The sequence below is a fragment of the Apodemus sylvaticus genome, chromosome 4, assembly GCF_947179515.1.
Source record: "Apodemus sylvaticus chromosome 4, mApoSyl1.1, whole genome shotgun sequence".
Taxonomy (NCBI): Eukaryota; Metazoa; Chordata; class Mammalia; order Rodentia; family Muridae; genus Apodemus; species Apodemus sylvaticus.
Window position 1 is genome coordinate 139,321,370 of NC_067475.1, and position 27,709 is coordinate 139,349,078.

General features: G+C 41.6%; 1 protein-coding gene across 4 annotated transcripts in view; it reads right to left on the reverse strand.

The window, feature by feature from the left end:
- Positions 1-27,709, reverse strand: part of Mecom (MDS1 and EVI1 complex locus) — a 564,089-nt gene that overhangs the window by 257,476 nt on the left and 278,904 nt on the right. For all 4 annotated transcript variants that reach the window (XM_052180674.1, XM_052180672.1, XM_052180673.1 and 1 more), the window contains exon 2: positions 22,269-22,612. In XM_052180674.1, coding sequence (XP_052036634.1) covers positions 22,269-22,612 — 344 coding nt within the window. The remainder of the gene's footprint in view (positions 1-22,268; positions 22,613-27,709) is intronic.

Sequence of the window (27,709 nt, forward strand, 5' to 3'; positions counted from 1 at the left end):
ATGCTTCTTGTCAGTACTTGGATAAATTAAATTATTAAGGAAACCTAAATTTTCATGAAAGTACTACACATCTGGGTGATATTAGTAATTAATTAGATATATGCAAAAAATTATAAACCCATGCTATAGTTCATTGATAAAATTATGTGTCCCTTTTGGAGGAATATATGTATGTGTGTGTGTATTTTAATTAGAATTAAAAGCTTTATCTCAGACACAGGAATGTTAGAACGCAGCCCAGAGCAGAAATGGCTTATAAAACTGGTAGGGATTATTTTTCTCTCCCTAGTAATGTTAGGATATCATCTAATACAAGAATGCACAGTGACCCTTGTCCCTCCTCTTCAGAGTACTGACATGTCAGACCATCCCTAGAGTACTGACATGTCAAACCATCCCTAGAGTACTGACATGTCAGACCATCCCTAGGATCTGACCCCTGGCAGCCTCTGGCAGGTAAAGGCCTCTGCAGGCCCGCTCTTCTTTGCCTTAAGAAGGCCAGTGACCTTTCAGGCTCAGCTCTTCTTCATTTCCTCCCCTATCATTAGTCTGAAATGGCATAAACTACCTCTCAATTTTCCTCATCCCCTCAAGGCCCCACCTCTTTAGTCCAAATTCACCTAATTAGGAACTTAATTTCCTCTTTTTCCCAGATGGGCAAACTGATAATGGAGAGAAGCTATTCATCTCTGCATCACAGAAAATCGTGTCAATGACCTCTCATTTAGCAATGACAAGCATGTGTTCTCAAAGTTGGCTGTTCTCTTCTGGAGGCTGAGTTTCTTTATGAGGTAGGGTTTTTCTAACCATAGAACTCAATAAATTTGTTCTTCGTTTGCTAGCTAAAAACACAGAAAGGTTCAATTCTGAAACATCTCTCTATCTCTTTTGTAATTCATTTTGCATAGTAGGTTACTCCAGTTTAAAACAGAACTCTCATACACGCACCCCTGCCGTAAGATAAGACATTCATTCAAGCAAAAGATGACTGGATGAATTAAAAGCTTTATCTCAGCAGGTTAGAGGAACCATTCCTTGAACCTGGCCATCCTTACCAACTAACCTTACCACAATTTGTTTTACCAAAAATGACACACACAGCAGTCACCTGTGACTCTGAGTAATCAGCTAGATTTTTCTATGTCATTATCTCCTTGACTCTGTCACCCTTTAACTGTGGCCTTTAACTAATCTAATGCAAAGCACACGCATAAAAGTAATTCCTAGTAAGTCCTAGTGTGGATTCCTAGAAGTTAGTAAGAGAAGAGAGGCCAGGCCAAGCTTTTACTCCACCCCTCCTGAGGAAACTTTGAGTGTGTCATTTTGTGTTCATTCATTTCCTTTCATTCACTCTGGTAATAATATGGTCATCAGCATCATTACAGAACTTGGAGAGGACAATGAAGAGTTAAGGCAGGGACCAGACAACTCTCTGCTCTCCACAGAGGCCATTCTCATAGCTTCCTGTCAGGACACTGGGGCAAACCATTGCACTGTGCTGTGTCTCAGCACAGAAGAACATAGTGAAGTAAATAAGGGAAGGGAGGATAGCCCAGTCTCAACAGTGCTTCTTCCAAGGGATGGCCCCGCTCCTCTCTGCTTTACTGTGTCCAGTTGGGTGGAAAAGGGGGCTATCATTTTGCTGTCCGATCCAACACTATGCTAACATAACTGAGACCCCCTGGGGCAGGGGCAGCTTGTTCTGTCAGTTATGGTTTATTTTAAAACTATTAAAATGTAATATTATAAAGCTAGAAATTTCTAAACAAGCAAATGAAATGTTGCTTATTCTTTTATCCTTAAGAGAGTGAGCCTAAATATGCCCAGAGCATTTGGCTATTATAGAAGACAGCTAACGATAAGACCATGCCAAATCCGGTTACCTAGAAAGGTATATAAGCAAGGTACTTGTCAACAAAATTAAGCAAGTAACCCATCGTTTAGGAAAAAGTAATTCCGAAAATACTTTTTGCATGAAAGGATAATTGCTTAGGTCAAAAAAAATCACTAATACCTGACAAAAAGTTAAAATAGAGAATATGGCGCAGTTAAGACAGGGAATTTAAGTTGTAAATATCTCAGAGGGCCACGTGAGTATCTCTCCACATGAGGATGAGTGAGAGCTTGCTCTTACGAGTTGCCATCAAAGGGTTGTTTTCTCTTTCGCCTTCTGATATTACTCTGTGACTGAACTTTTGTGAGTTCTAAATAAATGACCTTGAGAGACCTGTGGAGGCAGCAGTGTGAGACAAGAGGCGATCTAGGCACAGTGTGTGTCTGGACCAGGAAGAGGAAGAACAAAAGAACTCAAAGGGAAGAGCATACCCTATACAGAAACACTAATGTAATTCACTTCTAAAATGTCTCCACAACCTGTATCTGTACAACCCAACGACTGCCTGCATTCAACTTCAAATATCACAGTACAAGCTCTACAATCGGAAGCTAAGCAAGTTTGACTCTACCTCCGTGTGCCTATAAAGCCTTCCCTCCGGTTATTCAAATATATTCAACATATATTCAACTCTACTAATTATTTTTGCTAATATTAAAGTAGCACTTTTCTTCTGACACATTAGGCAAACACTAGATTTCATAAGTCAATGAAAGATGATTTGCTTAGCCTGTCCATAGCTCATTCGCAGAGCTTAAAAGCATTTGTCACGTCTTTCTACTTTAAGAACCTGCTTAAAGCTATTCTATAAAGTCCAAAGTTTTCCATTAGGACTGGAATTAACCCCAATGTAAACCAAAATAAAAAGCCATAATGGCTATTAGGCACAAATAAACGGATGTTATGGAATTTTTAATCCTAACACAAGAAAGGTAACTAGGCTCCTGTTCCCAGCATGTTTTAGATACTGGAGCAGACAAACAATAACTCCAGGAAGGTTTGCAGTCCACGCTAGACTATTCGAGGATGCATGAACCCCCAGGCTCCCTTAGCATTACTTTTCTCCTTACTCCAAACAACTGATCACTATTCCCCTTCCAAAACGGTCAGAAATTCCTCAGTGTTCATAAAGTTTAACTCATCAATCAGTTCACGATACTTCCATCTCTATATATTAAGCAACTTTCACAGAACATGAAAGAACATATTTTTCCTAAACTGGCAGTTTTAGGTTATCTTTTCAATGTTGTTGTTGTTTGGTTGGGTCATATTAGCCTATATTAATTGTAGCCTAACTTTTAACTCCTAGCTTGGAAATACAAAATCGCTTGTACCCCTCAGAAACATTTTAAACGTATCCGTGTTTTATGGATAATCGCAGAAAAGCACAAACATGTAAGGGGCAGGGAGTACAGCTGGAACCTCCTAACCTCGGGCTGAGGGAGGAACACGTGAACACAGTTGTATGTGCTGTTTGCCCAGCTTCTGTGCATGGCCACCCCCCCCCCCCCTCCCCGAGCTGGGACTCCAGCTTTAGGTCATTCTGCAAACAAGCCCCAGGAGACACACAATTACACTCCCCTGGAGACTGACCCCTTAGAGGGCCCACCTGTAGCCAAGCACAGATAGCATCCCTGCGCAATGAATTAGCACGCTAAGCTGATTAGAGCAGCCCGGCACAACTCTATTTTATTGACACAATGAAGAGAGGAGAGAAAGGAGACTGAAATGAGAAAATCATTTCCATGCTGACTGAATTAAAAGAACAAAAGAGTTCCTTGCCGTTGCAGCATTCAATTTGTAGGGGGAAAAGGAAGCCACTTAATGGCTTACAGTGGATCTGAGCAGACAGATGAAATCTAAAACTTGGGCGCAAGTGCGATTAGCGGCGAAACAGATTCTAAATCATTTCCTCCGTATGCAGAATTCCAGTTGATTGTTTAGCTCTGCGTTTCACAGAAACGCCTGGATAGATGTTATCTCCGAAATGCCTCCACTTTTTCATTTTTCAAAATCACAGGATTTCTCATTGTGTGACAGTCTCCGGTGACTCGTGAGACAAAACGTGCTGTCAACTGAGTTCCTCTCTCACTGTTAGTTCCCAAAAGCACAGCCTGGCAGTAGTGGTTTTGGGGGTGTGTGTGTGACAGAAAGCTATCATCAAACAATCTTTTAATTAAAAAATTAACATTTTACATACAACAACAGAACTTTGGGGTGTAGAGAGGGAGACACAGTTCCGATCTGGCTGAAAGGAAAACAGGGGCACAGTCATGTGATCCTGTGTCCCTTTGCTTTAAAAGACACCATTGGCATCATCAAAAGGTCGGATATTTTTTAAATTATACTCCTTTTCTAATTTTTCTCTGCTCATTGCTGGCTTATACACTTGCTCTGACTCTGAGGTTCTTGACTTAAATCTGGAAGTAACAGAAAATAAAGTGATCACTGCTTAAGCCAAACTAATCTTTGCATAACAATACATATCAATGCATGATTAATACACGATCAGACTGAAGATTCTCTAATTTTCTTATCCTGCTCATTTAAAAAAAAAAAATTAGTCTTAGAAGAAAAATTTAAATATTCAACCCATGGTTGAAAAAGAGAAACAGTCTCATGGCCGATGGAATGCTGCCTTCAGTAGGGCCAGGGAGAAACTTAAGCTCTCACTCAAAAAGAAAAAAAAAGTGTAGAAATGGGAGTTCTTAGTTCTTGATTACTGGAAACTCGCATGTTCATTTTTCTTGCCTGTTTTTAAGAAAGGGGTTTTTGTTTAAAGGGCCCCTCAGACTTTTAACCTTTCCTCCTGGCTCCTGGTTTAAGCAAAGGGAATTCGCTCTCTTCTTGAAATGCCCTTTGCTAGGCATTGAGGTACAATGTAAATTAAACAAAAATTATGCAACTCGTTAAAAACACTGCAGTGAGCTACTTTGGGATTGGATACCTGAGATGCATGGCCGCTAACGCGTTAAGTCTAATTCCCCAGAGGAAAGGGCTCAAAGTCTAAAAGATGGCAATTCACATGCAATTCAGTTCATAGCTTGCATTTGCCCCCGCTCATGAGAGAAGAGGGTTGTTTGTTGTTGTTTTGCTTTGCTTTTTATATATACAGAGAAGCTGCGAGGCTTGTGGGTAATTTTGCAAAACTGACTCAGTATAACCCGGCTGATAGCTTGTCACATCTCACTGACTGACTGTCTGGGGGACCGCACTAACATCTGCGTTCACTCAGTATGAGAGCTGAGCACGAGACAAAAAAGTCGGCCCTGCCACGGACGGCTCCATCAGTCTGTCAGTTCTGACATGACATCTGAATTTTTTGAATCACTAAACACTTTTGAGACTCTGGTACTTATTATCTTTTCTTCGTTTCTATACATGGCTTGGAGATGCCGGAAGATTTGAAATCTGTGAGCAAGGTAGTGGACGGCCCGGGCTTTTGTTGCCTAATCCATAGGCCCTCATTCACGCTCACTGTTAATCTCTTAAGACATTATAAAACTGTTAGACAAAGAAATGTGAATACCACTGGTTCTTTTGAGAATGGGAGGAAACCAAAGAAAATCGGGACCATGCTAGGCTATTCTTTCCCCTATGAAAACGGTAAGTTAAACCTGTTGCACGGAATTATCTATAATTCCCCCACGCTCGGGCAAAGGGTTTTGAAGAATGAACAAGAGTAATGTCTCGAAGAAAAAGAAAAATGATCATAGAATTTTTTTTAAAAAATCTGCCAAATTTGATGTCAAGTACATACTGAGACCTGGTTGCTAAATTTCTCAGTTTTTAGCCATTGTGCTATGAAACCTGGTGCAAGGTTGAGAAGTTTTTGTAAAAACCTCATAAAAAAATATAAAGACAAACAACAACAACAACAAAAACAAAAACCTTTGCCAGTATCCACTAGTACTCAGTAAATAGCTGAGTTTTTCCACTCTATTGGGAGGAGCGGGAACGCTGAGAGCCAGGCAGCAATAGCCTGAAAGTGGGGCTGGCCTTCATTAAAACAACGGATCACAGGTTTTAATAAGAAATCTTGTCTTCAAAACTAGAAAAGTTTACAGCATTTTCTTTCTATAAAGTTCAATCTAAGTGGATCTTCAGAGCTAAAGGGAACAGTTACAGGAAATGTCTATAAAGCCAGCACTGCCTTGTTAGCAGCCGTCACAGCACTTCCGGGCATTAAGTGTTTTTCTCCAAGTAACGAAGAGACGGGGGAGAGTGAAAAGACCGTTAATCTGAGAGGCGAGTTTCTTCTGCACCTAAGATGCCTCCTCCCTTCTTTATCAGCACATGGTGAGCAGCTGTGAGTCACTCCACACAGAGACAATCGCCCTGTAAGTGACTCACCACAGGTGTGCCCCACACCTGTGTCCTCAGATGGTCAAGCCCTGTGAATGATTATTCTTCAGGAAGGTGACAACCACCTTAGGTGGACATGCAATTAACTTAACCAGAACCTATTAGGTGAAGGGAGTTAATGGTTGACTTCTGTAGTTAACTAAGAATAAGTAATGATCAGAAGAAAACTGGGAGAGAGAGTAGAGCAAAAGAGGGAAAGAGACAGAGAGACAGAGAGAGGGGAGAGAGAGGGGGGAGGACTACAGCCCTCCCCTGTGTATCATCTAGATACTAGGAGCATATGGTGTTCAGGTGACATGCTTGTGGAACTTACATATTAATTAATAAGAGGCAAAACAAGAGTGATTTGGGGCACCATATGCTCCCTTCAGTGCTTCCTCAGTGTCTCCTATGAATCCCCACCTAAAAAACAATTGTCCATACAAACAAAGTACTTCCAGTGCAAGACGCCAGCAGAAGCACCCACACTCCCACCCGGGGGTCCGCTTCACGCGCCCTTCCCTCGGCACCCCCTCATCCTGTCACTTTCTCAAGGGCTTTGACGTGATGTCATTTGTTTGGTGTTTAGTCTGTGCCTAAAATGTCAGCTGTTTATTATTTTTACATTTCAGCACTAACGCGGTGGCACTTCAGAATAAAGGGCAGGGTTTCTGACACATCTCAATGACCAAAGGACTTCCATTAAATAGAGGTTTCCAGTCTCCCTGAAAATACACTCCCTCATTTTTTAAAAATGTAGACTGACTAGTTTTCATTACCACATAATTTTCTTCTGACATTTGTGTAATATACCTGAGTGGCCCTGTGTAAAGAACCAGCATATCACTTCAAGGAGAATGCGCCTCATCGAGAACTATAGAGAACCACTTTTATGGAGTAGAAAAACTAATGTTTTGCGCTGTAGGACCGGGAAGTAAGACTCACCCAAACCAGGCTCCATCCTACTTAGCTCACGAGCTCAGCAGCCTCACTGGAAGGATGAACTTAGTTCATGAATAAGTAAATACAGACACATTTTCCCATAAGAATATATATACACATACATATCATATATATCATACACTTCATATACTTTATACACATACACATATACATATACATAAGACAAGTGGCTTTCAGAAAGATCACAGACAAATCTACTCGGACAGATTGTTTGAGCTGGGCAGTTACCTGCTTATTTTTAGCCTCTACCAGGTTTCTTATAAATTTTAACATCCTACCTTGGCAGTTTGTGTATTTGTTTGTTTTTCCAAATAAAACCAGCTAACCCAATAGCCCAGCCTCTCTGTATCAGTTCTTGGTCTGACTTCAGTTTTAAGAAGAGTCATACTCAGTTACATACCATCTCGGGGCTGAATTCTATCGTTCCTGACTTTAAAGATCTAGTATTTCAAGCACCACTCTGCATGAATGGAACAACTTCCATCGAATTCCACAGAAACTGAGAAGGAAATCCTGTTTGCCCTTACTCCTTCTATGAGTCCTGCAATTGCTCTGGGGTACACAGCTGGACAAATCATGGACAGCGGTTCTCTGATTGTGCTATCCAATTGCAACTTACCTCTAAATCAGAGTCAAGGAAAACTGATGGAGCACAAAAATCAAGTCAACGGCACAACCACATCTCCAGCAGTCAGCTGAGGTCCTCAAGAGAGGTGAGCATCTGTGAGCCCAGCTCACATGTATCCCTTCATAGTGTCCCTATCAAGGCAGTAGCTAGGGACTCCTGCAACTTGGATGACTATAATTCAGTATTTCATCAAGCACTTGGATTATTTTTTTAATCTGAAGCATCTATATACAAGGCCAACTACTCCTCAACCTGTATATTGCAGATAGTATTCTAGAATTTAATGTCTTCAAACAGGAAGCTTCAGGCTCTGGAAGGTACACACGAAGAGAGGTTCTCTTGAAAATATTTTCTTACCTGGATTTCTCAACATGGATGCCTTTTCTAATATCTCAAGTTTCAATTAAATATTACAAAATCCTTGTTATTCTCAGTGGAAACCCCATCCTCTTGGGGTAGTACAGAATGTATAAAGAATCATAGAATGTATCAAGAAGGTTTGCAATGAACTAGTCTTATAGATGTTACAGATGAGGGTAGACACTAATCCAGATGTTACATCCTGTAGATGTTACAGATGAGGGTAGACACTAATCCAGGTGTTACATCCTGTAGATGTTATAGATGAGGGTAGACACTAATCCAGAGTGTCCATGGCTAAGGGACCTGAACGACAGGGCTAACTGCATTCCCAGGAAGTAAGAACCTGGCCCTTCTCATTCTTCCTTTGAGAAGTTTCTCTCCAAACCCAGGCAAACTCAACTTTGGGCTTTAGGTTACTGCTCCATCCACCTACAACTCCTCAACTTTATTATCCAAAGTCTCCCACTGCAGCATGCTAGGAGTTAGAGAGACGACTGCCTCCATTTTTAAAAGTAGAAATGACAATGTTTAACAATCCAACTGTTGATGCTTCTTACATGACAAATGGCAAAGTTTAATGTGTTAAAAGTCATTGAGAATCTTCTATTCCATTTAATTTCCCCCATCTCTATATAGATAAAACTGAATATGAAATGTTATGTGTGAACAGATGACAATGTATAAGATCAGGAGATGTGCTAGATCCCACAATACATGTCTGTATTATGTCACAACTGAGAGAGTTATGATCTGGTGATAAAACATCACCATCACACCATAAGCCACCGAGCAGAGCCTAGAAAAGACGCCAGTTCACAGCATGGCTAGTGTCACTTTATATGCAACAGGATCCTGTGGAGGGACAGACTACACTGCCTTCATTTAAAAGGAGGCATTGCTGCTCTATTGAGGACTGTTGCTGACAGGAGCTGTGTGCATTCTCTAGGTCTGTCAGGAAGGTTCCACAGCAGCAGTTCCTAAAGAAGACTACACAGTGGAACAAAAGCCTTCAGATTCCCTGACCATGTCACACTCCCCCACTCCCTTCCTGTGGAACAAACCTGCTCCACTCCTCTCTCTGACTGAAGCCTAAAAAAGGGAGAGTTTGCACCAGAGGGCAGTGCTAGTGTCAAAATGAGCAGTGAGGAAGGAGGGAACTAAAGGAGCCTCCAACAAAGTTGCTGGCAGTGAACAGCAAGAGAGTCGGGGCTGGGGTGTGTGTGCATGTGCACAAAAGCTAAGACAATCTCAGGTATTGTGAGTAGTGTACTAGCTAGTTTTGTGTGTCAACTTGACACAGGCTGGGGTTAGCACAGAGGAGCTTCAGTTGGGGAAGTGCCTCCATGAGATCAAGCTATAAGGCATTTTCTCAATTAGGGATCAAGCGGGGAGGGCCCCTTGTGGGTGGTTCCACCTTTGGGCTGGTGCTCTTGGGTTCTATAAGAGAGCAGGCTGAGCAAGCCAGGGGAAGCAAGCCAGTAAGAAACATCCCTCCGTGGCCTCTGCATCAGCTCCTGCTTCCTGACCTGCTTGAGTTCCAGTCCTGACTTCCTTTAGTGATGAACTGCAATGTGGAAGTGTAAGCTCAATAAACCCTTTCCTCCCCAATTTGCTTCTTGGTCATGATGTTTGTGCAGAAATAGAAACCCTGACTAAGACAGGTAGTGTCATCTCCTGGTACCACTTACCACCCTCCCTCCCTCCCTCCCTCCCTCCCTCCCTCCCTCCCTCCCTCCCGCCCTTTCTTCCTTCTTCTTCCCTCCCTCCATTCCTCTCTTCCTTCCTTCCTTTTCTCTCTTTCCTTTCTTACTTTCCTTTTTTCTCTCTTTCTAACTTTCTTTTTCTTCCTTCCTGCCATTTCTCTTTGTTTTTTTCCTTTTCTTTCTTTCTTTCTTTCTTTCTTTCTTCCTCCTTTCCTTCCTTTCCTCCTTCTTTCTTTCTTTCCTTTATTTCTTTCTTCCTTCCCTTTCCTTTCTTTTCTTCCTTTCTTCCCTTCTTCCTTTCCATCTTTCATTTTTTCAGGGATATCCTCTCACTGACCTGGGATTCCTCCCCTCTGTAGGTTAGGCTGGCTGGCCCGTGAGCCTGGGGCTATGCCTGTCTTTGCTTCCCCGGTCTCGAATCACAAGGTTAAGCCATTATACTCCACTGTATTTTTTTCAAGCATGGGTTCTGATACCTGAATTCATTGGCTGAGCTATCTCCCAATCATGTGCTACAGATGCCTAAATGTCTAACTCTTCTTCCCACATACACACCCTCCCCACCTTGTTGTAACACAGGTTCATTAGATACAAAGGTAACCCCCCCCCCTTCTCTTGGTTAAGGGACACCTCCTTAAGTCTCAATAACCATTTAAGCTTTATCAGTGTCTACTTAGAAGCAGCCGGTCACATGAAAGCCACTTCTAAACAGTATTCAGAAAGCGGATACTATTTAACTCTGGGGTGCTGTGGCTCTGCAAACCCAGGGCATTTCGTTTTCTAGTCTTTTCGCTTAGGTAAGTAAGCAAGCATCTCCGATGGATGGGAAGGTGACCATGAAGGCGTGAAGCAGCTCACCACAGGATGCACACCACAGATCTGCACCTGTCTGGAGCGCCGTGTGCGGCTTCTCCACCTCACCTTCACACCTGACCCCTGAGGTCATTGCCATCCTGACCCCATCCTATTGTCACAGGTAAACTTGGGAAAGATGCTGGAGCCCTTAGACCAGAAGCCAGCTAGCAGAATGTAAACAGAAGAGCCCCTCCTCCCAACCTCCCACTGTGTCTCTTTTCTCTCTGTTTTGTACTGTTTCGTTTAAACAAGTCCGTTGTATCTACATTATTTTTGAAAGGGCAAAACAGTAACTTTGAATATTGCTCTGTAAACAGTGCATCTCTGACACTGAGCTAGGCCTCCTCCAGGAACAAACCTTTCCAAGGAGAGCTAGGAAAAGCACAGTATCTAACCCACTGACTCTCTACTCAAAAGAAAGGTTAGATCTTCAAGTGTCTGCTCTGCTAAAACATTAGATTCAGGGAAGGGTGTCAATAACAAAGTTGCTTTCATTTCAAGTCTGCGAACCACAAGTTTCGGCAGTTTTACCCAGAGAATCTGTAAAACACACACATATTTTTTACTTAATTTGAAATGAATTTGTATTCTTCCCAGAACACGAAGACTCAAACATGGCCTCGCTATAAATAAAACCTCCAAACCTTGTTACCCTAGAGAATATTCCATACGGGTAGGGACGGGCTTGAAACAGAAGAAAGTCAAAGGACTTTTCCAAGGTCCCGAGTCTGACTTGGGGCAAAAACTCCAGATTCCTGGCATCTAGCCCGGTGTTCGTTCCACCGTGTCACCCACGGCGCTGAGACACAAACCACTAGACACATGGTGAAGGAGTGAGTGAGGGGCTACCCCACATGAATGGTTAGATTGTTGGAGATGGGGGCGGGGAGCTCCGGGGCAAAGGCCTGAAGGATAATACTGTGTTACAGAAATCTATTTGCAAGTAGCTACTGCAGTTACCCATGTGGCTGCTGGGGGGCGGATGGGGTGCGGAACAGTTGATTGACAGCATGAACAAAGGCCCTGACAGTCTCACAAAGCGCGACACAAGAGTCACCATGCTTCCTGGGTACCACTGTGGGCTTCATCACACGAGACCTAGAACGCAGTGAAGGAAAGCCCACCAGCCACAGGGCCTCTTTATTCCTGGGGCTCTCCTGCTTCCCCATTCTGCCTTATAAATATTAGAGCTTCTTCCGTTTCCGTGTCTCCTTTGAACCTTTCCACATCCAACTTGCACTTGCAATAATAAGCAGTTAGGAGCTCCTTTTTACATATTAACATGCCGTGCGTGCTGCTGACATACATGGTCAGAAAATGTGATGAAAATTACTTTGATTAAGATTTCTTCATTATCCCATGTGGCGCCTACTGTTCACCCACAGGGTGGGAGGTGGGGGTAAAAAGAAACTGCAGTTCATACATCAATAAAACTTCATATTAATATTCTCTGAGGTAGAATGATCTCATTAACCATTTTCCCCTCTTCTGTCCTTTGCTTCCAACTGTGTTGTTCAACTTTGGAACTTCTGACAAATGGCCGGTATTCTCGGGGCTAGTAAAACAGTCCCAAGCGTCAGGGGAAACGTAGTTGGTCTAAAGCCCACGGGAACAAGGCCGTTGAATTAAATGATAAATATATGCATTTAAGATCATTAGAGACTTTATCTCCTGTGAAGGCTATATTTGTCAGATTGATATAATTTCTCTCAACTGAGTACTTAACTCCACGGGCCACCGTTATGATTACTCCTTCCCCTTTAAGTGGGAGACCCCAGCTAAGAACACGTGTGCTCGCTCGGGTGCGGCTTACAGAGTGCTCAAGGCGCACCTTTGTTTCATTTAGTATGCAATTTTCACCTCTGACCCAAGAAATGAGGCCTGGGTTTCCTGAGGTTTATTGCCTGTTAATAGACTGCTGGCTGTCTTTTCAGCAGTAATAGAAATGGCGGAGAGGCATTTCTCGTTTAAGAGGCTGGCAGGCTGCAACCTGAAAGACAACGTCAGAATTCAAAGACAGCCTGGCCCAGAAATAATATAAAGATCTCAGTGACAGGAAGGAGGAAGTTTTCCATATTCCCCCTCACACTGGGCACCCTGCTGTGCAGACAACGGTGCCTGGCCCTAGCTATTTCCCACTGAACAATGGTAGACACCCTCGACGGTGCTAAGTGATTGATCCAATAATTCATCTTCAACTTACACCTATCTACATATTTGGTTTCTCCTCATTAAACTGGAAACATCAGTGGCAAACTTATGAAGTGCAGTCCATGGCTCTCCATAAAATACACACAGATGCTCATAAGGGGCTCTCGCCTGCCCACTGCTTGCTGACACATGTTTATAATTTTGTCTTTATTTTGTTTGCTGTGGTTTGCCCTTAAGTACATCTGTTCAATTAAAATAGAAACGTGTGACATGGTCTGTACTCAGCAACTTTGGAGCGTGCTAATGAAATGTTCTAAGGCTCCTGTGTCTGCTCCTTTAATGCAGAAGGATTTTGTGCCTCGGAGCTCTAGAGACTGAAAAGCGCATACAAAAATATCCTTGAAATCCTACAAAGAAGTTGACTGTTTTGCTAATAGTTAAGAGAGGATGTTATTACAGCATATGGGCATTATTTTACATGAAAAGACATTATTAAAAATTATTTACTGCCTCATGTTTGGAAACTTACAGGAAAAGTCTGATAATATATTCAACTTGTTTATTGCGACTTCATATAATTTTGAATAATACTACTTTTTCCTTTGACAAGTGCAATAAACTGTACCGGTATAGACATGGGTTGATTATCACGCGTGAACTGTGTTGCTTAAAGATACATGCTGGAACAATCAGCTTCTGACGCCTGCATCTCCAGTTATTTACACTCGCCGTCGAGGTCATAACTCACCATTTCTATATTAATAAGGCAGCGAAATTTATTATGATGGTATTGAAAAGTTATTAAGTACTGCATCCCAAGTGACAAAGTACCCCAGCACTGTCACTACCCAAAAGCAGTTGCCCATCCATCACCTGCCTTTCCAGATGGTCCTGCATCTTTATCACTCCCAGGTTGGTGACATCACCTGTTCACCCACTCAAAATTGATGATGAAAGCAAACAGATCTATCTTACTTACATTTACCAAATCAATTTAATTTTTACAGGCCGTGGCTTAGTGACATATTGACTGTTTTCCTTAATGGCATCTGCCGTATTTAATGCAAGGATGTCATCTTTGATTCCTGGCTCGCATAATGCGTCATTTCCTAATAAATTTTTCTAACATATTTACTTAATGGAAAGAATTATGATTGCTTGTCGTTTCTCTTATTAAACACAATGATAATTCTTTTTCCTTTTGAGTATCTCTTCGGGAGCTGTTTTTATCCCTCCCCAACATAGAGCAGTAGCGAGGGCTTGGATGGATGAGCTGCAAAGGCTACGCCAATGCTGAACGTAGGAGCGGCGGCGGCTGGGACGTAGGAAAGCTTTGCTTCATGTATCTGTATCAACCACCAAAGAACCAGGTCTTGGAGAGCTAGTGATTGCAAGAACGTTATCCGTGGCAGCTAAAGCTGGAGGTGTGAAGACACTGTGAGTGGCAATAAGCTATAAAACCGATTTTAATTGTCAATATATCCGCTCTTTATGTTTGTGCATTATTATGATCGTATCTTTGAGGGTAAGATCTCTACACCAAATATAATTAAGTATCAAGAGGAACCCATGGAGGTAAAGATACAGATAGAAAGGCAGTCTGCTGAGTCTCTGACTCCTACATGTGAGACCCTTTTGTTTGCCACAAGCAAAAGCCTCATGTGCCATCCTTCAAGACAGGGGCTTCTCTAACCCACATCATCGTGGCATTGTGTAACATCTACCCCACCGAAGATTGGTAGCTGAATGTACTTAAGATGGGGAAGCATAGTGGTATCAACTTTGGGTTCTGCTATTTGGCATCCACCTATGTGGGCGTGTTCTGGGGTAAAATCCTTGACTAGCCCATTGTCTGAGCCAGCCCATATTCAGAGAATGTCAGTGCTTGGAAGGCACATCACCTGTGGTCTCGATGGCCTCCAAGCCCTGAGCAGGGAAATGTGCCCTTGGATGGATAAACAATATAAAGCAAACTATAAGAGAACTCTAAATGGAAACATTGGGGAATAGTCTACAAGAAGGAAAAACTGAGAAATCTAGGATGCTTCATGAGCTCATGAAAGTGGAGGACAGGAAAATGTTAATTGGCTTCATTCAACTTGACTTGACGGAGTGTTCTCTCCTATTCACCAGCTATCGTCTCTACCAAGAAGCGTTCACTGATTTAACCTCCTCTGCCCCTGCATGAAAGCTAGAGGGGCCTAGAATGAACCCTAGCTTTGTCCTATCCTCTAGTAGACAGGTGGGTAGGAGGATCAATGCCTTCCTGAGGAAACCCCAGAGAGATGGAAAGTACCCCCTAACCCTAAACTCCCATCTAGGATCCCACTGTTTAGTTTCCACCAAGAGGGTAAAAATGTATTGCCAAAGACATAATGCTAAGATGGTGCAGAACTTTTCAAAAGCCAATAGAGAGATTTCCATATTTCTTTAAATGGAAAGTTATCACTTCTAATCAAGGGGAAACAATCCCGCCGGTGGCATAGGCAGGTAATCTCCCCTACCTGTAGACTAGATTTATCCAGATGCTCCTCTTACTCTACAAAGATACCCCATGCTCACATAAGATAGCTTTCCAATTCTGTGAGTAGACAGTCTTGAGTGAGGTGTTCAGGAAAGCAGGATTCCGGCTGTCAACAGGAGAGCATCAGGGACTACTCACTCCTCGGGGTGGACAGTGCCTGCACCAGAGTGAACTTCCCTATACTGGTATCACATGAGATGATTTAGCAACACAATAATTTGTTATGAGTTTGAACAACAAAAAGGCAAAAGCACACCCTGAGGACCTGTGGCTGCTGACCATTTGAGGTTTCCATATCATGCCATGCAACCTGGGAGAGTGTCATAAACCGTCCAAGGAGCACTGTTCTCCCAGTGGTGCCAATCACCCATGGATGAGAGATGTGTGCTGCTAGCTACTATTACAGTAATATATATGTGCATACAGTTCATGTCAATATAAGCAAGACTCTCAGCAGCAGTTGGACAAGAACAGAAGCATTCACCTCGAGACATGTAATCTCACTGGGAAGAAGACTCACGCAAGTCTGGCTCCTAGGTGGTCAGTCAATTCCAGAGACTACATAATCAGAGAATAATGGATTTTAAGAGTTATTTTACTTTTTACTCTGTGTGTGTCTGTGTGTGAGTATGGTAGGTGTTCCCAGAGGCCAGAGAGGTTTGATCCCCTGGTGCTAGGGTTAAAGGCAGCTGTGAGCTATCCACAGTAGGTGCTAGGAACTAAACTTTGGTTCTCGGCAAGATCAACAAGTACTTGTAACTGCTGAGCCTTTCTCCATCCCCTGTGTACATCATTGCTAAAGGTCACAGGAACGAGGTGGATTCCTGGATCATGGGGAAAGAGAGAATTCTGTGAGGAGAGACTGTTTGAAAGCCTGACATGCTAGTCTTAGGTATTGAGAGACTAGGAGAACGGATGAAAGAAACATGTGAGCATATTTTTGATGTTTTTTGAAAACTATTGGTAACTAGAGAGATGTCTGGTAAAGAGCAGTGAAGAACACTTGTTCCTGCAGAGGACCTGGAGTTTGGTTCCTAGCACTCACATAGTGGTTCACAACCATCCTGAACTCGAGTTCTAGGGGATCTGATGACCTATACCATCCTTCTTGGGCACTAGGCACACCCATGGCCCATAGGTATATATGCATGCAACACACACAGACACACACACACACACACAGAGAGAGAGAGAGAGAGAGAGAGAGAGAGAGATAAAGTAAATCTAAAAAGAAAACTTTTTAATGAAAAATATTAACCTTGGAAGAATATAAGAGTTACTGGAACCACAAATTTCATAGTTATTATCAAGCCAATAGACATATGTAGACTGCACAGATACAGTTGTTGTTGCTGTTTTGTCTGTTTGTTGAGGCAAGGCTTTACTGTATCACCCTGGCTGTAGACCAGGCTGAGCTCAAACACACAGAGATCCCACTTGCCCCCTACATCCTAAGTGTATGCCTTGCCCCTGTTCAGCTCTTAAAATAACAAGGTTCTACGGGTATTCATCCCTGTTATCAATAGAGATGACTCCCTGTGCCTGTTCTCCCATGATCCAATTAGGAAATTCAGCCAAATTACTCTGTGTCTTCAGTAGTGTTCAAATGAGGGAACAGGCCTGATCAGAAATCTGTTATGATGCATGCTGAGCAATGTCATAACATCTCTGAGTGAGGGAAGATGTGGGGATCTGAGTTCTGACCCACAATAGTAGAAGATTCATCCAATTGTGTGTGGGCCAGTTTGTATTATTCCTAGGAATAAATGAAAACATTCCTGGGAGACATTAATTCCTCATGAAGTAAAAAGCGACCATCTTTGAATGGGTACTTTGTGGTAAAGGCTGTTATTTGTGCTTAGACTGCATTTCTTTTTTCCTTAGCATACTTACTAATGTCACTACTGTGACATCCATTAAAGATGTTCATATATATGGATGAGTTGTTCTCCTCAAATAGTAGAAGCAACTTCAAAAGTATTAAGACAAAAATCTTCTTTGGAAACGTGGCTCAATGGAAACACAACTTGTTCTTATAACCCTGATGTAGATGTTAGGCATTTTTAAAATGCAATATTGGTAGTGTTTTATAATGGATATTCATAGTTCAGTGAACATAGAGATTTCATGCTTTAAAATCTCATATGATACTATTGTATAACCTCAAACTAAATTCTAACCACGAGGACTGCTTGCTTTACAAGATAGGGAAGCATACCTCATTGAACTATTGTATTTTGGATTACGGTCTGAAATATATTTTAACAGCACTGAATTAAAGTCACATGATGAATTTCCAACTTGAACATAATCTCTTTCCCCTATTCTGCCTCATCTATTTAACAGGACAAAGGAGAAATATACTATCTACACGCATCATTATTTTTCTGTGTATGTAAAATTTTATGTATGTCTGAGAAGAAACAATAAAAGCTAAGCAAATACCTGGAATTTTAACAGACAAAACAAATTTGGAGCAGTTCTGGACAAGATAAGCATAATAAGGGTTTTGGCACACAGTAGGTACCTCATTAAAGGACACACATATACTTACAGAGGTTTACAATAGCTAGTGATAATAAAGGTAAAAAAATGTGCTAAATGATCACATAAACAAAGAGGCTAACCTTTAGTTCTTCCAACAAACTACCTCAGACTGCTGTTAGAAAACCATATTAAACTACCCACTCAAATCATTATTTTACTTAAAAGTAAGTTTAGGAACCTGTCCTCAGTCCCTGTTTTCCTTGTCAATTAGGAAACAGTGTTTCTGTCTCAAATAGAGCCATGGCCATGTAATTTTGAGCATCCCAGACATACTTGAGTTTCTAGGGAACAAGAAGAGGGAGCAAGAGAAATAACCTCTTAAACTCAGAGATAGTGACTGGCCTCTGCCCAGTAATGGCCCAGGGCTGGTCTGTGCCCTAACCAATGGTGCTCCTGCAGTCTATATCCTACCCAGTGGCCCTTCTGCAGTCTATATCATAGCCAATGGTGCTCCTGTGGTCTATATCCTACCCAGTGGCCCTTCTGCGGTCTATATCATAGCCAATGGTGCTCCTGCAGTCTATATCCTAGCCAATGGGGTGTCTGTGTGTTTAGCCCTTGTGTTCCTCCACAGCCAGTGCTAAGCTCCTAACTCACACTAGAGGATTTAACCACATATAGTAGGAGACACAGCTCAGGCTGTGGCAGTCACGGTCAGACTGTAATACTTTCCAAGTTCTTCTTTATTAAATCAACACTCCTTTGGGGGGAAATGATGCCTTATTACATTATTACTGGGTTATTTTACCTAACTATATACATTCAGCTTATAATTATGTCTTCAAAAAAATCCTATTTCCCTAAAATACAAACTCACAGAATTTTTCCAAAGTACCATATTTGGAAAGGTATATGTAATGTGTAAAAGATGACTTAAGGTTCAGAGATGTATCTCACTGTCCAAACTCATGTCTTGGTATAAGTAGGCCCTAGAATAACAGATAGTCCTCAGTAGAGCCAGAACCAACTGAGATTTTAGTCTTTGACGTCTAGACTCTGGTGCAGTGATAAAATGACTTTCTGTTGCTTAGCCCCTGAGTCTAGGCAGCCTGAGCTGTGTAATGCAGTCTGCTTATTAAAACAAAAAGTAAGACACATGCTGAGCGTTGGCAACACTGCCCAACTTTGTGAAATACCATCAAGGCTTCACCAGGGCAATGTAGCAAACCTATAGCAAGCCTGTACACCGCATAATATTTCAAGTTCCCCAGTAAACAGTTTCACTGCTACCAGTGGAACAAAAGTTAAGCAACACTAAGATGTGATTAGGATGGTTTGTAGGTGATGCTATCTATGTAAGAAGGACACTCAAAGAATAAATACAAAAGTCTCTAAGGATGAGAAGGGAGACGCTCAACAGTGTGTATGAGACAGAGAACGGTGCTGGGGAACTAGAAACCACAAAAGGGCGTGGCTAGTGTGGAAGGAAGCCCAGGCAAGAGACAGTCTGAACAACTGGGCAGATGGAAATGCAACTTATTGAAAGAAGTGTCCGCGGAGAGCAGCCAGGAGGAGAGGGGACAGCTGGAAGAGCACTGAGTTGCCCCACCACAATGTGTGGCCATAAAGGAAATCAGTAATCTGACACGTAGCAGGTACTCAAAAATCATTGACCAAATCTGCATTTCCTCATCCATATTTGCTTTAAGGGTGTCTAAGAGATTCGCTTTCTTTTTAAACCATTTCTGTGTGTGCATCTTTTTTTTTTTAAAGGGCAGTAGCCTCAGAGAGATCATAGTAATCAGAACATAATTATCAGTCTAATCAGATAAGAGGCGAATGAGGTACAATTTAAAACATATATGACATCAGGACAATTCAAAGTGAGCATTTAGGAGTGGACAGAGCCGTGTGAAAGTGCCTTTGTTGGCAGCAAGTGGATTTTGTATTAACTAGATAGGGTCAAGAACTACCAAGGATAAAATTTGCCAAAGCCCCTAAGAGCCTTCTCGCTAGATTGTGTTCATTGTATCTACAGAGTACAAAAGTCACACTCATAAAATTATGGGAAGGGCCAGCAAGATGGCTTAACATGTAAAGGGGCTTGCTCCCAAGCTTGCCAAGCTGAGTTTGATCACCAGAAATCACATGGTCGAAGAAGAGGACTAATCCCCACAAGTTGTCTGTCCTCTGACTTCCATATATATGTATGGTGGCACTCAGGGGTACATGCATGTGTGCATGTGTGAACACACACACAGAGAGAGAGAGAGAAAGAGAGAGAGAGAGAGAGAGAAAGAGAGAAAGAGAGAGAGAGATGCAAAAGAATCAAGCAGGTAAACATTAAAATGATACAGAATACATCATAACTGGCCATCAACTAGACTCTTGAAGGACAGAATGGGGTGCTTGATCTTCAGACAGAAAGCCATGAGCTGTTTTGCAAAGGCATCTTGAATTCTTGGCAATCAAAACAGCTTGGTTTCAACATTATAAAGGAAATAATGTTATACTGCTCAAGGTAAGTATCTGCTTGTGAGTTTGCTGAGGACGTTTTCCTCGACAGGGAAAAAAAAAATCAATTATTTTTAAATTTCCTTAAATGCAGAAGTTTCCCCGACCCATGCCCAGTCCATAGGCATTGTGTCTAAAAAGATCCCATCTTGTGCTCTCCAATCCTGTGATTGCTGATTCCATAGTTAAGCTCTGTCTATGCCTCGACCTCTCTTGAGGTCCTAACTGCAGCTCTACTTCTTTAACTCTGGAGATTTTGCAATGAAAGTCTAATGAGTTACTTATTACTAGACTGTTTACTGTCATTATTTTAAGGTGAACAATAATGACGTAAAATGTATGCGCATTTATCTGAAAACTTTTTCAAACTCATGTACCCATTGATGCTACAGTGACTTTTAAAAGCCTCTGTTGACACATGCATCTAAGAGGCGTTTTACTAAGCCACAGCTAAGAATGTGTCCAGGAACAGAACGAGAGAAAGCATGCTCACTTACAATCACGTCCAATCAAGAATTTAACCTTTGGAGTTTCAGATTTGAGTGAGGCTGTTTGCAATGCAGAATTTTGAATACATTTTACGAGGGGCCAAAAAAGGATGAAAACAATTACATCCTGCAGGTACTGCATACTCACTTCTACATAAAGCCAAGTAGATATTCTGTTAATGATCATAAATATTAAGAGGACATAGCCAAATGAATCCTCTTTATCTGATTTCCATGCAGTTGAAGTATTGTAAAGGAAAAGCTCTCTCTCATCTCTATAACTGCTCTTGACCTAAGCAGAGGTTGCCTGTAAGATTTTCTGCTGTAGATCAGATTTTCCAGAAATTAGGTTATGATTTAGTCACAACATTTTTCAAACTAGAGAAGTAAGGCAGACTTGATAGCATATGCCTGTAATCTCAGCACACACTGGGAGGGTGAATCAGGAGGGAGGGTTCCAGGCTGATGTAGTCAATTAAATAAAACTCTGCTTCAAGCAATGAAAACAAAAACAAAATTAATATAACATGTATATTTACATACTGTATTGGCACAAAATGGTGAAGAAAGTTATTTACTTAGAACTGCACATTACCTGTCTTTAAAGAAATGAAATTAAATTAGATATTGTTATTAAATGCTGCCGACTGTTGGATGCTACCTGATGGGTTCTATGCAGTGCAATCCTGGAACTAGTGACTAATTTTATAATCACTTGGTGCTCTTATTTCAATATATTATTTATTATATAAATATAATAGCTAATATATTATTCATTAAATCCATTTACATATAAAGACTCATCACAGATTTCTGTAATGACTACTATGCACATATTCAAAAAGCATGTAGAATAAATGAATGGTCTTCCTTTGATAAAAAGAGGTAAAATATATAAGAGGAAGGAAGGTGGAGGTAAAACCAAATTGACCTGTAGCTATAAATACTACAAAAAACCCATATGCTTTTTTTCCAATCCTTCCAGACTTCTCTGCCTCATAAGATGTAACATACATCATACATATGAGTAAGTATGTCTGCTAACACCACGCGCTACTTAAGATGGTCACATGCAACATTCTGAATGATAACTTAGAAACCACAGTTTCTTCCTTTTATATTTCTAGACTGATATGCTTTTTTTGATCATTCTTCAGCCAGGATCCCTTTCATCATGCTGTTCCTTTAAGTAACACGTTGCTTTACCAAACAGTGACATTGTAAGGGAGTTGGTTCTTAAACATCAACTTGAAGACATGCTCATAAATGGGATATCCTCGTGGCCATCTATGTAATAAATCTCTTCTTTATAGGCCTGAATGCATATGTGTGCTAGCTCAAACGGCGTTCTTACCTCCCATCCGTAGCTGGAATCTTTCAGGTCTGATCTCTGCTCTCCCATGTACGGCCCAAACTTTTCACCTATTTCAATCTTTCTTTTGGTCCATATTCCAAGCCCTGCTCCAGGCATAGTTGACTCTCGAAGCTCAAATTCATCAGGAATGGGGATGTCATCGGGGATGTAGATGGGGGCTTTGTACGGTGAGCCCTCCTTAGGAGTAAATGACTCACTGGATGTCGCGGGAGAGCATGGCTCTTGAATGTGAAGGGGGGGAGCATTGGCTATCCCATCTGCATCAGCATCTGGCATTTCTTCCAAAGGTATTTCAGGGTAGTTGCCATAAGCACACTCATTACCTGCAAATAAATAAGAACTTCATGAATGTCTACTAGTAAACCAAGACAAAACTCCACAGGGATAGCAACCACAGTAAGTTGTTCATCGCAAGCTAAACAGAGAAGACCACTGTTAAAATGTGCCCCATTAAAAAAATCTCTATTATTCACAGGGGTGTAGTTATGGCTCCTAGTTTATCTGGGATGAAGTAATAAGTCCAATATGTTTATCCTCAACTGTTAATACCTGCATAGGCCAACCTCACCCATCACCCACACGCAAAGTACCCAGTAGCTTATTTATCAGTCTGAATAAAACAGAGATGAGAAGTAGGCAACTACCACTCCCAACACATCCCAAATTGAGAACTGACAGAACTGTATAGACCATATCAGATAGGTGGATCAATCAACTTGTGGAACCTTATATGCAACAGGCCATCAATACCAAGGCTGCCATGTCTAACAAGGCTTACATTTATGCAACCAGATAGTGATAGAAATACTAATTTATATTTGTTCCTCCTCTATTGGTGGTTTGTTTAATTTTTTTCCTTCCTATTTCAAACAAATCACCAAACCCTTAGTATTTCCTTGCTTCAGTAGCTCATTCTGCAGAAACTCAAAAGTACTACAGGCTAAGATAATTTTTTTAATTATGTAGATTTAGAGACTGGACAGCTTGACAATGGGCTATGAGTACTTGCTGCTCTTGCAGAAAACTTTTTTTCCCCAGAAGCTACACAGCAATCTATTGTAACCACTTACAACTTCAATTCCAGGAAGTCTGGTACCTGCTTCTGGCCTCCATAGGCACCAGACAAGCACATGGTGCACAAACATGTGTGCAGGCAAACATTCACACACATAAAACAAAAATTAACAAATGTCCAGAGGGGAAGGGAGGAGGGTACCCCGAGTGTATCAAAAAGAGAAAAACATAATTCTCCAGACTAGAAAGTGGGAGAGTCAACTGCCTTTCCAAATCTTGGGGAGGCTGCCAAAATGTGGAATAGACAAAGACCTTGTTTTCAGTGGCTTTAAGGACTTCCTAAAATAGCACAACTGTCACTCAAAGTCTCTGAGTGTGCCATGAGCCCTTGAGGTCTTCATGATACGTGGGGACCTTAGAGGCTAAGGTAAGGATGTAGAAAGAATAAGGAGTAAGTAGAATTTCCTGGGAGCTGGGGGCATTTCCCTTGGCTTTAAGCACTAGGCATGTATTGCTCTTTGTTAGAGGTACGAAATGAAAGTCGTCCCACACTGGTTTGACTCATAAGAACTTCAAGGACAGAATAAGGAAGAAGGGCTAGGATGATAAGGCAGCCAGTTCTGGTCAGAATCACCAGAAGGTAAACTGGACGGCTTATGGCACAGCCTGGGTAACCATGAGTTATTCATGATATGGAAGAACTCCAATCTCAGATCAGTGACCTTTAGTCTCCTACCAAGCCTGCAACTGTGTGTTTTATTAAAGCCTTCTAAGGTGGGTTATTGGGCTACAAGGTAGAAGACACACATTCTACCCCCGATTTCTTCCCTTACTCGTTATAGAAATTCACACCACCACTCACGAGCAACTTTCCAGTGAGCCCTAGATCCTGCTTCTTACGGTTACATATAATAACATACAGTAAAAAGTGATAATCCATGTAAAGCTGTATTTAACAAAGGGATAGATTGTGATTCAAACATTGGTCATTTAAACTAAGCATGCGACAGACCTGCAGGCCGCAGGCTTGCATTGAGTACCTAGGTCTCAGCATATGGGTTCATTACCATGCAAGTTCAGCGTGTTCAAAATCGTGACCGTTGTCGCCTGCCCTCTCATCAGCTACCTCATCCATTTCCTCAGTTCAGTTAGGAATGTTAGCTTTTCCCTAACTCTCCACATCAGACGCTTCAGAGTGACGAGGCGACTTGCTCTCCCTTTCTTATACTCCATTCTTCTACAAAATTCTTTCTGTATTCTGATTCTTTCTTCTGATTCCTTTAATTCACATTTAGCACCTGCAATTCCTAGCAGTGCTTGTTCCTCACTAGTCTCCAAACCACCAGTGTCTTGACCTGACACCTAAACACTGAATTCATCTTCCCAGCACATCTACCTTCCTGCTCAACAGACTCCAATGGCTCCCAGTCTCTAAAGCTAAAGTAGAAATACTTTGGCTTGGAAAAAAATCTTTCTCCTTTTGAAGTCATTCCTTCTGGATGTGTGATCTGCACAGAGACCTTTGCCTCCTGTGCTTGGCAAGCAGTTCTTCTAGCCTGGCTCTCCACCTCTACCTTCTAGTCTAACCAATTCCCAGCCTTCCTTCCAGGTCAAGTTGCCAGTCGGGTTCCAGCATGTCCCATTCTGAACTCTCATCCCAGTCCACACAGGCTCCTCCTTCTTCCTTAAGCTTACAGAATTTTACCTCTCTACTCTCCAGTCAATCTACATCCATTGCTACTTAGGACTTAATGTTTTGTCTCCAACAAGGATGTAGACCCTTGATAGCTATGTGAAGAATTCCCACTTTATAGAAATCCTCCAAGTGATTCTGCACACAGCGAGTATGAATGAATACTTAGATAGATAATTAACCGTGCACATAATTTTATTGAATCATTATATCAACATTATCGCACTGAAAACTAAATTATTTTGATCCTGACAGCTACCTTTAAGAAACAAAACTGGTGGAACACAGTAGATTATCAGACATTTCATTCATATCTAGCACCAAAATAACTATTTTTTTTATTATTCGATATAATTTATTTACATTTCAAATGATTTCCCCTTTTCTAGCCCCCCCACTCCCCGAAAGTCCCGCAAGCCCCCTTCTCTTCCCCTGTCCTCCCACCCACCCCTTCCCACTTCCCCGTTCTGGTTTTGCTGAATACTGTTTCACTGAGTCTTTCCAGAACCAGGGGCCACTCCTCCTTTCTTCTTGTACCTCATTTGATGTGTGGATTATGTTTTGGGTATTCCAGTTTTCTAGGTTAATATCCACTTATTAGTGAGTGCATACCATGATTCACCTTTTGAGTCTGGGTTACCTCACTTAGTATGATATTCTCTAGCTCCATCCATTTGCCTAAGAATTTCATGAATTCATTGTTTCTAATGGCTGAATAGTACTCCATTGTGTAGATATACCACATTTTTTGCATCCACTCTTCTGTTGAGGGATACCTGGGTTCTTTCCAGCATCTGGCAATTACAAATAGGGCTGCTATGAACATAGTAGAACATGTATCCTTATTACATGGTGGGGAGTCTTCTGGGTATATGCCCAGGAGTGGTATAGCAGGATCTTCTGGAAGTAAGGTGCCCAGTTTTCGGAGGAACCGCCAGGCTGATTTCCAGAGTGGTTGTACCAATTTGCAACCCCACCAGCAGTGGAGGAGTGTTCCTCTTTCTCCACACCCTCTCCAACACCTGCTGTCTCCTGAATTTTTAATCTTAGCCATTCTGACTGGTGTAAGATGAAATCTTAGGGTTGTTTTGATTTGCATTTCCCTAATGACTAATGAAGTTGAGCATTTTTTAAGATGCTTCTCCGCCATCTGAAGTTCTTCAGGTGAGAATTCTTTGTTTAACTCTGTACCCCATTTTTTAATAGGGTTGTTTGGTTTTCTGGAGTCTAACTTCTTGAGTTCTTTATATATATTGGATATTAGCCCTCTATCTGATGTAGGATTGGTGAAGATCTTTTCCCAATTTGTTGGTTGCCGATTTGTCCTCTTGATGGTGTCCTTTGCCTTACAGAAACTTTGTAATTTTATGAGGTCCCATTTGTCAATTCTTGCTCTTAGAGCATACGCTATTGGTGTTCTGTTCAGAAACTTTCTCCCTGTACCGATGTCCTCAAGGGTCTTCCCCAGTTTTTTTTCTATTAGCTTCAGAGTGTCTGGCTTTATGTGGAGGTCCTTGATCCATTTGGATTTGAGCTTAGTACAAGGAGACAAGGATGGATCAATTCGCATTCTTCTGCATGCTGACCTCCAGTTGAACCAGCACCATTTGTTGAAAAGGCTATCTTTTTTCCATTGGGTGTTTTCAGCCTCTTTGTCGAGGATCAAGTGGCCATAGGTGTGTGGGTTCATTTCTGGATCTTCAATCCTGTTCCATTGATCCTCCTGTCTGTCACTGTACCAATACCATGCAGTTTTTAACACTATTGCTCTGTAGTATTGCTTGAGGTCAGGGATACTGATTCCCCCAGATTTCCTTTTGTTGCTGAGAATAGTTTTAGCTATCCTGGGTTTTTTGTTGTTCCAGATAAATTTGATAATTGCTCTTTCTAGCTCTGTGAAGAATTGAGTTGGGATTTTGATGGGTATTGCATTGAATCTGTATAGTGCTTTAGGCAAAATGGCCATTTTAACTATATTGATTCTGCCGATCCATGAGCATGGGAGGTTTTCCCATTTTTTGAGGTCTTCTTCCATTTCCTTCTTCAGAGTCTTGAAGTTCTTGTCATACAGATCTTTCACATGTTTGGTAAGAGTCACCCCAAGATACTTTATACTGTTTGTGGCTATTGTGAAGGGGGTCATTTCCCTAATTTCTTTCTCAGCCTGCTTATCCTTTGAGTATAGGAAGGCCACTGATTTGCTTGAGTTGACTTTATAACCTGCCACTTTGCTGAAGTTGTTTATCAGCTGTAGGAGCTCTCTAGTGGAGTTCTTTGGGTCACTTAGGTAGACGATCATGTCGTCTGCAAATAATGATAGTTTGACTTCTTCCTTTCCAATTTGTATCCCTTTGACCTCCTTATGTTGTCGAATTGCCCGAGCTAGTACCTCAAGTACAATATTGAAAAGATAAGGAGAAAGGGGGCAGCCTTGTCTGGTCCCTGATTTCAGTGGGATTGCTTCAAGTTTCTCTCCATTTAGTTTGATGCTGGCTACCGGTTTGCTGTATATTGCTTTTACTATGTTTAGGTATGGGCCTTGAATTCCTGTTCTCTCCAAGACTTTAAGCATGAAGGGATGCTGAATTTTGTCAAATGCTTTTTCAGCATCCAATGAAATGACCATGTGGTTTTGTTCTTTGAGTTTGTTTATGTAGTGGATTGTATTGATGGATTTCCGTATATTGAACCAACCCTGCATTCCTGGGATAAA